General features: G+C 42.0%; 1 protein-coding gene and 1 long non-coding RNA gene across 3 annotated transcripts in view; one reads left to right on the top strand and one right to left on the bottom strand.

Moving 5' to 3' along the window:
* Positions 1-13,243, top strand: part of LOC146693915 (uncharacterized) — a 340,133-nt gene that overhangs the window by 220,439 nt on the left and 106,451 nt on the right. The gene's annotated exons all lie outside the window — the stretch shown is intronic.
* relt (RELT TNF receptor) overlaps positions 39-13,243 on the bottom strand; it is a 28,491-nt gene continuing 15,286 nt past the window's right edge. The window contains exons 2-11 of one of the 2 annotated variants that reach the window (XM_085429916.1): positions 11,739-11,813; positions 11,542-11,634; positions 10,462-10,646; positions 10,024-10,076; positions 9,653-9,907; positions 5,651-5,731; positions 5,241-5,319; positions 3,426-3,809; positions 2,005-2,133; positions 39-1,785 (exon numbers count right to left, since the gene is read on the bottom strand). In XM_085429916.1, the coding sequence (XP_085286042.1) occupies positions 1,782-1,785; positions 2,005-2,133; positions 3,426-3,809; positions 5,241-5,319; positions 5,651-5,731; positions 9,653-9,907; positions 10,024-10,076; positions 10,462-10,646; positions 11,542-11,634; positions 11,739-11,780 (1,305 nt within the window). In that variant the 5' untranslated portion in view covers positions 11,781-11,813 and the 3' untranslated portion in view covers positions 39-1,781. Of the gene's footprint in view, positions 1,786-2,000; positions 2,134-3,425; positions 3,810-5,240; positions 5,320-5,650; positions 5,732-9,652; positions 9,908-10,023; positions 10,077-10,461; positions 10,647-11,541; positions 11,635-11,738; positions 11,814-13,243 lie in introns of those variants that run through there. The other variant, XM_085429917.1, reaches the window with a different exon arrangement.

The following is a 13,243-nucleotide window of genomic DNA, read 5'->3' as shown; positions in this document are numbered from 1 at the left end:
CACCACAAAGCCACACAGCAGTGCAACACCAAACCAGATAGCATTTAAAATACCTCTTTATTTTAAAAGTAAAAACATCATACAGGGAAAAAACTGCAATATTATATAAATGCATGCAAGCTGATGAGATGAATATTTAAATCCTTCCCTCTTTTCAGCAACACTTCAGCTTGAATACGTTTCATGATAACTGTAGTCTGAGTGAGAAAGTTACTAAAAACAAATCAAAAGAAAACATGTAACGCAGTCAATAAATACTCTTCCCTCCAGACATACTGTCATATTCCTTGTCACAACATAATAAGAAAATATGAAAATGAGCAGTTAAAAAAAGCCTCTATCATTATAGTACACGCTTGAAAACCCAGGAGGATGTAAACTAAAGCCAACTGAGCTCGCATGACTGAGGCATTTAAACCGCTAATTCTCTGCAGCCACTGGTGGGTTTATTGAATTAAACTATAAAATAAAAAAAATAAATAAATATGTGCGTGTGTGTCTGTGTGTGTGTGTTTATAGAAGTGGTTTCTTTGAATTTTGAAGATTGCATAGCTATAGAGTGTTTTCATGAATAGAAGAGGAAACTGTAACAGCTGAAGGAAAAAGCACTGAGATGTTGCACCCAAATGAAAGAAAAATAACAAATATCATGTTAAACTTATGCTGCACTTCAGCCTTCGGGCTTATGCATGGTAGTGTGGTAGCATTTGCTGGGTTTTTTTCTAACTTTTTCCTTTTTTTAAAATGATAAACCACAAATGTCACTCGCTGGTGCAGTGCAGTTGTCTTTCCCATTATAAGGGATCTAACGTATCACCTCATGCATACTTTAAAATTACAAAACGCCATGTTTGTCTAAACCCACCCATATTTACATATGTACATGTTTATTTACATGTTTTCTTCTACAAAAGCGAGACCCACCCCTGTAACTACTCTTTCACTCTAATGACGACAGCAGCTGGGAATGAGCCAATGGGCTGCGGCGTCATTAAAAATGCTCCGATATAGCCTGAGGTGCCCCTCTTAAAGAAAAATCGGTACATCCCGAAAATGTAAATCTCGCCATTTTTATTTGGTTGTATTTTTTACTCTAAAAGGTTTTAACTGAGTGAGCAAGTGAGGTCTGAAACCTCCTCAGTTTTGGTGTCAGCAAAATTACTTATATTTAATTATTTAAACATATAACATTAAAATAAAATTAAAACATACCTTTTTTTAAATAATGAAGTGTCAAATGATCCAGATTTCTTATTTTTATTTGGCTTATTAGCCAACTGTGGTGCTAAAAAACTCATATGCTCATTGATGTTGCAAACCACAGGCTGATAGGCGGAGATTTTCTGTTTTTTATGGTGCATTCTTATAAATTATTATTATTTTTGTTGTTTTCTTTTTTCTTTTTTTTAAATGGAAGCACTCCTTTTTAAAAAAAAAAAAAAGTCCGGGAGTGCATTTGTGTATAATACACGCTTCCCTCTTTCTAGTGTCAGTTATTGTTAACCGCTCTGTCCTTGCATGTCTCGCGACCCGTTTCTGTTCGGATGTAGCTGTGGTGCCTCTGATGCGGCATCCGATACGTCTAAAATACAATAACCTGCCTATGTAATAATAAATACAGTTATATTCCTATTATTGCATTATTAGAAACAACTACTTCCAGCAGCAGGTGGTTGTGGTTTATCGGTGTCAGTCAACTAAATAAAACACCCTTGGTGTCAGCGGGTCAAGCCGTCGCCGGTGAATGAGGTCATCTTCAGCGAGGTAGCAATATCGTCCCTTCACCTGCAAACATGAATGAAAAACAAAATTAATTATGATATTTTTGTCATTTTAAATAAATCTCAATTTGATTTGACTAAATCTAACCAATTGTCAAGACTACATCAGTCGCTGGTTAGTACAGTCTTCAAGTGCTGGCAGTGCACAGAGGAAATGAAACAGAAAGAAACAGCATGGATAGAAAGAGAGGCCAAAACTTCTTGCTGTGTTTGGAGTTCCTACCTCCGGATGCCAGATGAGGAAGACAAGGAGAAGGACTTCCCACCGAAGAAGGAGTTCCTTTGCTCCTGGGATGCTCTCTTGGTCTCCACTGTGCATGGCTTCTGCTCCGGGATCTGAGCAACTTGAAATCTGTGAATCAACATATAACATAACCATTATTACATTCAGAAAACAACCCTATTATGACATTGCCTTGTCTGCGCGTTAGTACCTGTGTCCTCCTGTGTGTTATGTAAATGTTAGTGAACACAGTACAAAGGTGCACACAGGTGTTCTCAAATTTAAACAGCAGAATTGTCACACCATCTCCTCCTTTACTAAATCCCTGATTCTTCTCTGTAGTCTTCCTCTTTTCCTCCTGCCATATATCCACTATCACTCCTGTGCACATGTTCAAACCATCTCAGCCTTGACTCTCTGACTTTGTCTCCAGTTAATTCAATTTTTACTTGGGATCAACTGAGATAGGCTCCCCCTCACCTTCCTCAACCCAAACCACAAACACCCAGAACTGGATAAATTGTGAATGTAGGAAAGCCTCTGAAGTTACACTGGAACATCTCTCCAGCAAAAAATGGAATAACACAGTGAGAACATTTTGGGATGAATTCAAAGGTGCCTTCTTTTTTAGTCCATTGTAATTCAAAAAACCACAGACATCCCATTGTTAAGGAGTCTAATGTAAGTGCAGTTGGATTTTCTGAGCACTGCCCTTGTCTTCTCCTCTGTCCTCATAAATTCTCCTTGATACCTTCCCTTCACCTCTTGATGCGTTCCATGCAGGTCAAAGAAAAGTAGTTAGAAAAAGGAGGAAGGGGTTCATTTTTTTGGACTAATCAACTGCATAATTAGTCTTCGTGCCTTTTTAAGTGTATTTAAGTGTGTTTCTCTTGTGCATCGTCATGGTTACTTTCTGTGATTTTCCAGCCCACCTTCATTGTTTTCACCCACTGCTGATTGAATCCCTGTGCTCTGCGTCCTGTTGTGCAATCAGTCCCCTGTGTGTACCTATAGTCCTGCCTTTTCCTGTGTCCTCAGTCAAGATATCTTCCGTGTTAACTTGTCCTGTTGTTTGAACTTTGTTTTCTGACAATAAAGGCTCCTCTTTCACAACCCTGCCTGCCTCTGAGTCCTCTCCACCTCCATCACGCCACTCGATTACACCGACCCTGGAAAATCGCCGCTGTGATGTAACAAGTGAGAGCTCATTTATTTTTGCTGGTGCAACTGTATAGGTGGTGGTATACAATTCAAATCCATGACCTCAGTAAAAACCAGCAATACTATTATTGTCAGTGGGTACTTTCAGTAACAGCAAACAAAAATTTAAATGCTACAGGAAAGTTTAACTATGTCAAAGTGAAGCCTGTGAACAGCACCCAGCTACATGTATTTAGTAAAGTGTTATAAAGTGCACGTACCTTCCTACAGACAATACTGTGAGCTCTCCTTCCTTTTTCTCCTTCACTTCACTTCCTTCCATCTTCTCCTGTACAGTTTTTGGCACAGCGGCTTGTGTATGGTGTGTATTCACGCACTCTCCACCCAGCAGGGGGCTCTTCTGCTGGTCGGAGGATGTGTCCAGGGAGGGCAGGATGAGACTCTGGGGGGGCTTCAGGGGATCTTTGAGAGAATCCAGGGGTGGAATGAGAACAGGGGGCCATTTTTTCTGGGCGCAACGGGTGCAGCGGTAACCATGTCTGGGGGCCAGGCCAGAGAGGCCGGAGATGGTGTGGTGGTGAGACTGATGAGGGCAGAGCCTGGGAAGGGAGCGGAATTGGGATAAGGGAGACAGCATCGGGAACCTGGGGGAGGAAAATTAGATTTATTAAAAACTAAAAACTGATGTTGACATATTCAGTTTAGACAAATCGTAAGTGGAGGTTACATCCAAATACCACAAAATAATCTACAGAAGGATTGTAAAAAGGCCATTTAGACTAGTGATGGTAAGAAAAGTGTTGGTTATAATACTAAACTGTACTAAGCTTTCCAGAATATCCTAGCATGGTACTGGCACATCCCTAATATTGGTCCTGGACACAATCACTGCTAGAATGTGGCACAAAATAAATAAATATGTCCAATCACAGCAGCGATCACTGCTCTGTGTCAATATAAAATCATTTAGCAACTCAAATCTAAAGTTTTCATCTGTTGGTACAGAGCTTGTTGGTTTGTGTGTCTTTTCATTGTTCACTTTTTATTTTTTGCAGGGGAAGGCAGAGCAAAAGAGACGAGCGCTGTATGGGAGAGCTACAGTGAACCCAAATAACCTGTGCAAAGCCTCCCACCACACGCATCCAGATACCGATCTGAAAGCTTTCCAGAACAGTCTGTATATATCTGTGTGTGTGTGTGTGTGTGTGTGTGTGTGTGTGTGTGTGTGTGTGTGAGAGAGAGAATGTTCTGGCATCTAAAGATCACATGTGACAGAACCACTGAGCAGCAGTGCACAGCCACAGGCCCCAGAAACGTCTGCACTGAAATAAATTAGATCTAATGCTCATCATGTCATCACATCATTAATTTAGTCTTTCGTGGGGTTTACAGGTGACAAATTATGATTGGGGTAAATGTGGCATCACTGTCGAAGCAATAATCAAAGCCCTGCAGTGCAGACTGTTATAAAGTGGCATTCTCTCGAGCCTCATCGATTAAACTCTGGGAACTTGAGCAATTTTGGCTTATGTTACAACCTCAGGTTCTTACCATAAAATGCACTCAGTCATATCAAATGCGTGGCTTGAAGCTGTGTGACAGACTCATGACTAGACGGCTGTAAACTGTGTTAGCAGCTGGTTTCAAGCCTCGGCGAGTGAGTGAGTCACTCCCAGTTATCAGGCTCCTGAGGAAATGTAGCCGACACAGTCACAATAATGTGCGCTCCTAAGTGAATGTTTTAGCATTTGTTTTAGTTAAAGAGCTTAAATGAAACTAATAATGTCCAGACTGAACTACTGGAATATTAACATGAGAGTAGCATGTGGACTTATAGCCCTATAAATTCAAGTTTAGGTCTCCATGCTCAGTGCAAGCGTATGAAAATGTATCTGCACTGCTCCCATTTCTGCCGATACATCCTCCCACACGCACTTTTCTCTTGACGAGCGCCTCTCTTTCTCTCTCCCAGACTTCCCCTTTGCCATCTCGTTAAGTGTGACCTTGGGCAGCATGACTGAGCAAATGCATGTGATGATTTGTGGTTGTGCAAGTGCGCGCGTGCGGTCTCGTACTTGATTGACGAGCCTTTGCTCATAGCCATCTCTTTGGTCTCGTACTCCAGCAGCAGTTCCTCCAGCGCAGCAGCATTTTCTGAAGCAAGCACACATATACACATTTAGCTATAATGCCAGCTACTCAAACTATAGATCAGAGTAATTAAACACCTCCTGCCTGTGAAAATGTAATTCAGGAGTTTATTAGAAGTGCATAAATAAGGTGGATGTAATTGATGCAGGAAACTTGGAGAGGAAAGCCAAGCTACTGTGTATATCTTGGGCCAATTGGGCCATTTATCACTTTAGTAGTAATAAGCTGCGGACAAAGCTGAAACTCTCATTTGCTGTTTATTATAATTTTTAGGCGACTTGCCATCTGTTAAATAAATGCACAAATTATATGCGATGTCACTGTTAGTATTTACCTTTCTTCTCGGTAATGAGGCGAACCAGAACACTGATGGTGTCTTCATTCAGGTCATCGGATATGTAGGGACAGGTGTTACCTAAAGTAAGGCAGAAGCAATGTTAATAAACAGAGATTTTCCAGTATTGTTTATGTATGTACTGCTTTTATTGCACTGCTTGTCACTTTTAACACTGTTCAAGGGACACTCTGATTGATACGGGTGGATGTAGATGGCCCCCTGCCACTCACCATCCCATAATAGTACAGCATAGTGAGGCAGCTGAGTGGAGAGCAATGACGATAAAGGGGAGAGAGGGAGATTCGCTCACTCAGCAGTTATGCGTTGTTCAGCACTGCTGAGCTGTGTGTGTGTGTGTGTGATGTACCAGGCCCACAGTACCAGATGACAATGCGTATGTGTGTGTGTTAAAGAGCACAATGTGACAATATAGATGCCAAATGCGACTGTGCATGCGTATTTCTGTCTTTCTTGCATAAGCAGCATTAGGCTGTTGTTGGACCGTAACAATAGCTCTGTCTCCACAGTGCCTGTTGCTACGCGAGCATAACAGCATCAGTTTCACGGGGTGGCAGTTGTTCTCGTCTCTTTAATACTCCAACAAAGTCACAGCCTGATATCAAGTTTCACGTTTAATAGTGGAAATACCTTCTACCTCTACTTATGCCTTTATTGGTTGTTCTACTTCTTGTCTTTGTCCTACCACGTCTACGATTCACTGATTGTCTTCCATCTGTGCCCTGCTTCCTTACCCGTATTCCACATTTTAGTCCATTATGTAGTTCTGGTTGGTATCTACTTTACATTTTTTTAATGTTTCTTTTTTTGATTAGTTATCTGTTTAAACGTTTCCCCCATGTCAGCATTTTGGTCTTTTTTTCTTTAGAACAATGAATAGCATTACAGTCTAACTTCTCACCAGGGGCAGATCTAATGGATAACAAGCCTTCAATACATAAATTACAGTACATCACAGCAGCACACGAGTCTCAATTTGCTTAATAATCATCATAAGTTTAGGCTTATGTTTAAAAAAAATTATGTTTGCATCTAGGTTTACTGTAAATGCAGCAGTTCTGTGTTAACGGTCAACAGCTCACTTCTACCTTTTCCTGTGTGCACTCATGCTTGAGCAACTGCAGAGTTGCATCTACTGTAGCATCAACCCTGCATTTGCCCTTTCTGTTCCCCCCTCAGATTTTAAGGTCGATGCATTCTCCAGTGAAGCAAACTGTGCTCAGTCCTGCATAGTCAGAGTTGCCACCGCAGCATCTGATTTTAGCCCTGCCGAGCTAAGCTTGGCCTTGCTACCCCCATGGGTATTTCCTCTCAGATGGAATGATGGAAAAAAGTGCTGGAGTAAGAAGTTCCTCTAACCTTAGGCCAGTCAGGACCACAGTGTGCAGACAGGTAAGTGCACTGTGACAATGAATGTTACATAACAAGAAGAGAGCTGTCATTGCTTTATATGCAGCCTCTTACTGTACCTAACTTCTTCTGCATCATCAGCCCTTAAAGCAAGAGTCGAATGTGGCAATGATGGTGATTAGAGGTCTTATATTGAAGTTGGAATTCTTCCTCATGCATGAGGTCTTCTGCTAATCATCACTGAGGACCTCATACATGAACCACTGTTATCTGCTTTATGTCCTAACGAGATTGTTCACTTGCATGCTTTCTGCATGCTTTTTCATGCTTTTTGCAAAATGCAAAATTAAAAAGCAAATCACTATCCACTATCCCACAGATTATCAGGTCAACACTGCAATCTATATAAAAATGAATTACCTGTTTATTTTAAAAATGGATAGAGGAAGAAAAAAGGAAAGAGAATAACTCAGAGAATCAAGGAGAGAGGGCAGAGGAGAAGGAAGGACAGGAGAAATGAAGAGACCGACATAAACAGTGAGTCGAGGTACCCGATTGAATTATTGATCTAGCTGGGAAAGGAGAGATGAATTGATAGTATCGTGTTCAGATGAGAAGAGAGGGGCATGTTAGAGAGGCAGGAATCCAGATCAATGGAGAGCAGAAGGAATGATGAAATAGCAGAAGAGGGATGGAGTTCAGGGAGTTTCCCTTCAGGTGCAAGAAGGGCTTAAATTTCACAACAAGATGCAAAGAGAGAAAGAAACCAAGGTGATACTAAAACAAATAGGCAGAGAGCACAGAGAGCACCGACTGTTGCTTTGACCCCTGGCTATTCTCATGCGCGCATGCATTCCTCCATAGATCACCCTGGCCTCCACTACACAGGCGTAGCTACATAGGCTGCTACAGCTGTAAACTTCTCATCCTCCTATGAGGGCACATAAAAATGCAAAAAGAACCACTAATAGAAGGAGTAAGTGAGCGAAAAATAACCATTTGTTTGCATGCTGTAGCTAAGGTGGCAGAGCAGGTTAGCCACTAAGGTCGAAGGTCGGTGGTTCGATCCCAGGCTGCCTCCTGGCTGCCAAATATCCTTGGGCAAGATACTAACCCCATGTTTGCCTACTGGTGGTGGTCAGAGGGCCCGGTGGCGCCAGTGTCCGGCAGCCTCGCCTCTGTCAGTGCGCCCCAGGGCGGCTGTGGCTACAATGTAGCTTGCCATCGCCGGTGTGTGAATGGGTGAATGACTGAATGTAGTGTGAAGCGCTTTGGGGTCCTTAGGGACTAGAAAATGCAGGCCATTTACCATGTTTGCAGTTATGGAAAACGCTGTAAATGAAACAACAGGTGTTGCACAAACACTTGACGTGAGGCATGCTGTCACACAGTCGGATCTGTCGAGGGTGCAGCTGCGCTCTGACGCTCCCGATTCCATGCAGGTTTCCTAAGAGCCTTGCACCATCAGGTGAGCGAAGGAAAAGCCAGCTTAGCCTTTAAGTCTGCTTATTTATCTGCACCAAATGGCTGTAACAAACTGCGTGTCGTGTATGCTGTCTGGCTGCTGCAGAACTTGTGCAACAGTGGATTCTAATAAATTAAAACACAAAGTAGGTTACTGTAGAGTGTGGCAAGCTCACTCCAGCTCATTAGTGTGTGTGGTTTGTTTCATAAATGCAGGTTAGCAATCTGGTTATCTAGAAAAGTACAATCTGTAAAAGTAGAACTGATTATTACTCCACATTCTTCACAGCATCTTTTCACCACCACCCCCCAAAAACCCTAAACAAAACACTTTTTATGCGTTTTGTGACACAATTGAATAAAATAAAAGCTGCCTGGAGGTGTGTGCCTCCCATGTGACCTTTTACAGAAAACTAGAAACCTAGTAGGTACAGTACATCCAGTACAATAGAAACATAAAGGAAAGAAATGAGTGCATTTCTCAGTTGCGTGCACAGAGAAAGAGGAAGAAAGACGTTGCCTAAGTGAGTACTCTCTTAAAGGGCTAATTTGGCTCACAGGGTGAAAAAAAATACATTTAAGCACTTCAAACAAGATTATGCAAACAACAGAGAATGGGTATGGTAACTCATACAACCTTTCTCTTGGATTAATTTCTACGTCTCTTTCAATTAACGCCCCTCCCCTCTGTATCTTTTTCTTCTCCTGCCCTCCCTGACTCTTTTTATGCTTTCTGCGTTGATGCAAGTCCGTTTCTCTGACGTTGGCGGGCGAAGAGGTTGATGAGAATGCCCCACTTTACCTTTTCAAATAGGAGCATTACATTAAAACAATACCTGCTTAGCTAATTACAGCATGTAATGTCCCCTGTGAGGTCAAAGTTCAAAGCAGCTAAGATGAAAAAAAGAAATAAAACAGCCTCACACATGGACTCGCGTGCAGTTACATAAAAAACATATGGGGACTGAGTGCACATGCAAAGGCGCTGCCCTTTGAGCTGGGCTGGTTTCACTCTTGACAGGGAAACTTGACCACATCGTGTGCATGCCAAGTGTGCTAATTTGGCATTTTTATGGTCAAACGCGACAATAGCCTGAACTTAAATGCTACTTTCCTATTTTGCTCCCATTACTGTGATTTTCTCTCAGCAGCCTTCCCATCTCTCACCTTCTTTCTGCGGTGTGGCAGTCTCTTCATCTCCTCCCTCCTTCTCACCGGTGCAGCGGTATCCCTTTTTCTTTAGGATGTTGCAGATGAGGATACCCAGCAGGCCCATCACACAGAAGACGGGCACCAGGGCAAACACGGCGTACTCTGCTGTCTTTTCCTCAGCGCTGCGCACCACTGTGCTGTTGGCCGGTCCTCCTGCTCCACCAGACTGACCGTTACCCACATTACGGACCACTCTGACATGCAACCCTTCTGAGAGGAAAGAGGGGAAGAAGAGCGAAAAACATCAGAGAAGTAGGCAGCGTGATAGCAGAAATCAGTTCACTAAAAGCAAGTTAAGACACGGTAATCTGCAGAAGCATGCTTACTTTTCACGCAGGGACTTTGGGTGGAAACTTGCCCAGCGGCAGAGGAGTGAAACCTGTGAATGGATGAAAAAGAACCAAAAAGAGCCTAATTAGAGAGATGGATGAAGAGAAAAACACGAGGGGCTGTGTAACAGTGAAAGAATGAATCAGCGGTTTTAGCTTGTGGCATGTTATGTCCAGTGGTGCCTGTTCTTGATGTTACCCGCCCATTGTGGTGAATGACACACTGTGTTTGTCCCTGCGTGTGTGTGTGTGACTGTTTTCTTGCTTTTTTGAGACAGAGAAAATTGCAGGACTTAATTTAGAACAAATAAAAGTTTATGAGTTACAATATTGAATGAAAGCCGCGTTATTGTCCACCCTGTGGTTGGATAGACCTCTTTGTGGACTAGCAAGCATACAGGTAGACCACCACAGACTCAGGCCATGAGTTCTCACCCAGTCAGACAGTGACCACAGACGGCGTCAGAGGTCCCGTTGCCAGAGGATGCAAGCTTTCGGCCGAGGATCTTACAGGAGGTGTGTGGACGGCAAACCTCAGAGTCCAGTGCGTCTGAAAAGGTTCCAGCTGGGCACACCTGGCAATGCACTTCTTCAGCTGGACTCTGGATCTGCCCACAAGCCTGAGAAGAAAAGAAAAAGTCTAAAGTCAGGCAAAAGAGGCTTAAAGAGAAAACCTAGCATCCCTGTGGCGTTGTAGAGTTGATGGGTAGCAAAGAGCTGACTGTTTTAATTTGAAATCCTGCTTCTGTGTTAACTAGAAATAAAATAAAGATTTGCAGCACTTATAAGACTCAGCCGATATTTATGGATTCATGAGAAGAACAACTTCATTTTTGACAACTGCAGTGACCAAATACACAGACTATAATGTAATGGAGGAGATGAAAATGTGATTTGAACATAAACTGCAGGTGGCTGCTCAGGCGGAGGGAGTTGAATAAGTAATTTAACGAGCTGTGGAAATGTATTGGGTCCAATATGTTTTAAAGCTCTACACTATTTCACATCGAGCGAAACTCCACTTTCTGTCAGAGTAAAGAAGTTTAACTACACATTTAATCCCTGAGATATATTAACATAAGATAAAGAAGTGTGTAAAATTACAGGAAAGGTTGTCCCATATTTCTAAGACATAAAGTAATGATTGAGTGATGAAAATGTTCTTTATAGTAGACAGTGAAAAGCAGGAACTTTTTTGTTATTTAATTGTTATCTATTACTTAACTACTTTGGTGTAGTATGAATGGCTGTGAGGGGAGTCTTTATTAGCAGGAAAAGCTGCAAAACTTTAAATAACGCAGCTAAAAGTCCAAAAATCGATGCCTTCCTTCATATTTTGCACAGCTGTCTAGTCAGGGCCGGCCTTATGTTTGACACCCCTGCTCTACACTATAGAAATTAAAGACAAATGTTGCCTACTGAAACAAGCATATTTATAGCAGTTAAGGAGGTGAAAGTGTTAAAATATATAATAAACAATACAAATGTTATTAAAATATTAAAATGTTGTCTCACCTTGGAAGGCTCCTGGCCTGCCGGGCATTGCAGACACGCACACCCTTTCCCACACCGAGACTGCACCGCTGCAGTCCCTCCACAGCCAAACAGCTGGAAGACACAGAAACGCACTCGTGAATCAGAAGAAGTGCGCACACGTGTGGATACACTCTTCTTCTTACACAACAGAGCTCACAAAGCATGCGCATATTTACCGCGAGGAGGACAATAGCTGAGCAGCAAAGGTGGTTCCTCATCTTCTTCAATGTATTCGTCTATGTACATATGATCTAAAGAAAGAACAGGCGAGGGGTTAATAATAAAACATGATCAGTTCACGAGGATTTATGAGATTTTAAATGCTGTAAACAAAAACAAAAAAAAGGTGCCGGCACTTTTCCCAGCCTGATATGGAAAAATACGACACGTCAAAACTGACGACCTTACAGCACTTTCCATTATGTCACACACCGCGCAGGCATGCACACTCACACAAAACCGCAAGAGTTCACACGGCGTGAAAACACCTGAGTCACTTATCCGGAGCAAAAGCGTGGCTCCTGCGATCGGGAGGTAAGGAGCAGGTGTGAATCCTGTAAATATCATTTATCGTGAATCATGTCCTCTTTATGCACAGCAGGGTACAAACCGAGGATTTTCTGTTGCTATTTCTGAGCCATAGGTACTCACGTGCACACTTTTAGCACTGATTAACTTTGCACCGCATTCATTAGATAACACGTGCTGCCCCTGCGATGGGCATTTCCCTTTATTCAGAAGAGTTTTCAAACAACCATGCAATCAAAGCTAAGTGACGCTTTGTGACGGTGGAGGGTAAATGAGGATGATTACACTGCTTTATTTAGCAGATATTTTTAAGAAGCTTAGGAATAAATGAAAAGGTCTTTGTGCCACAGGTGACTGTTGCATTGTAGCAAGTCAGTGTCATCCCCTCTGCAGTATCTGTACCTGAAAAACATCTGACAACAGCTCATTTGAAACTACATCAATATAGTCCACCTAAATTTATATAAAACCTTACAGTGCAGACTGAGGAAAACTTTGACTTGAGCCCATTTATCAACTCTTATATGCAAACTTATTGGTTTGTCAGCTGCAATTATAGTATTCTGACACTCCAGCCAAAGTCTGCTGTATTGTCAACTTTTAAATACTGCTGAGAAGCCAAACTCTTGCACTCGTCTTTCTGATCTGCTTGACTGACTGTGATAAATTGAATGAATTCCACTGAATACATATTATAGAAACAAATGCATTTTTGAGACTAACTTTTCAAAACTCACCATAAAAATATACAGAAATATTATGTGGTGAGGTGTTACTACGCAAATGACAAAAAAAGGATTTGTTGCCACAGTTGTGGGGGCTGTGAATTCACACCGGGCTAGGATTAGGTGAGGATCCATAGCCTGTTACATGCAGCAGATTCATACATGATAATTCTTTGTATATATCAGACTATTTCTTGGAAATCTAAATATCAGATGTGCATGTAGTGACACTCTGTTGCATGCCAAAGACTGATTTAGTCTTTTTTCTCAGAAATGAGAAGGTGGAACTTGCAGACAGAATGTCTCTGAACGGGCTTGTAAAACAGCCACTGACAAAAGCAAAAACATAAGAAGCGTTTAGAATGTGCAAATCAAAAAAATAAAGGGGAAAAGGACACGCAGTGGAAAGGACGAGAAATAAGTGCAGG

Source organism: Copadichromis virginalis, linkage group LG14 (genome assembly GCF_057382275.1).
Source record: "Copadichromis virginalis isolate Kocher_CV1m ecotype Utaka linkage group LG14, C_Virginalis_male_GT1.1, whole genome shotgun sequence".
NCBI lineage: Eukaryota > Metazoa > Chordata > Actinopteri > Cichliformes > Cichlidae > Copadichromis > Copadichromis virginalis.
This window is presented reverse-complemented; position numbering and strand designations above follow the sequence as displayed.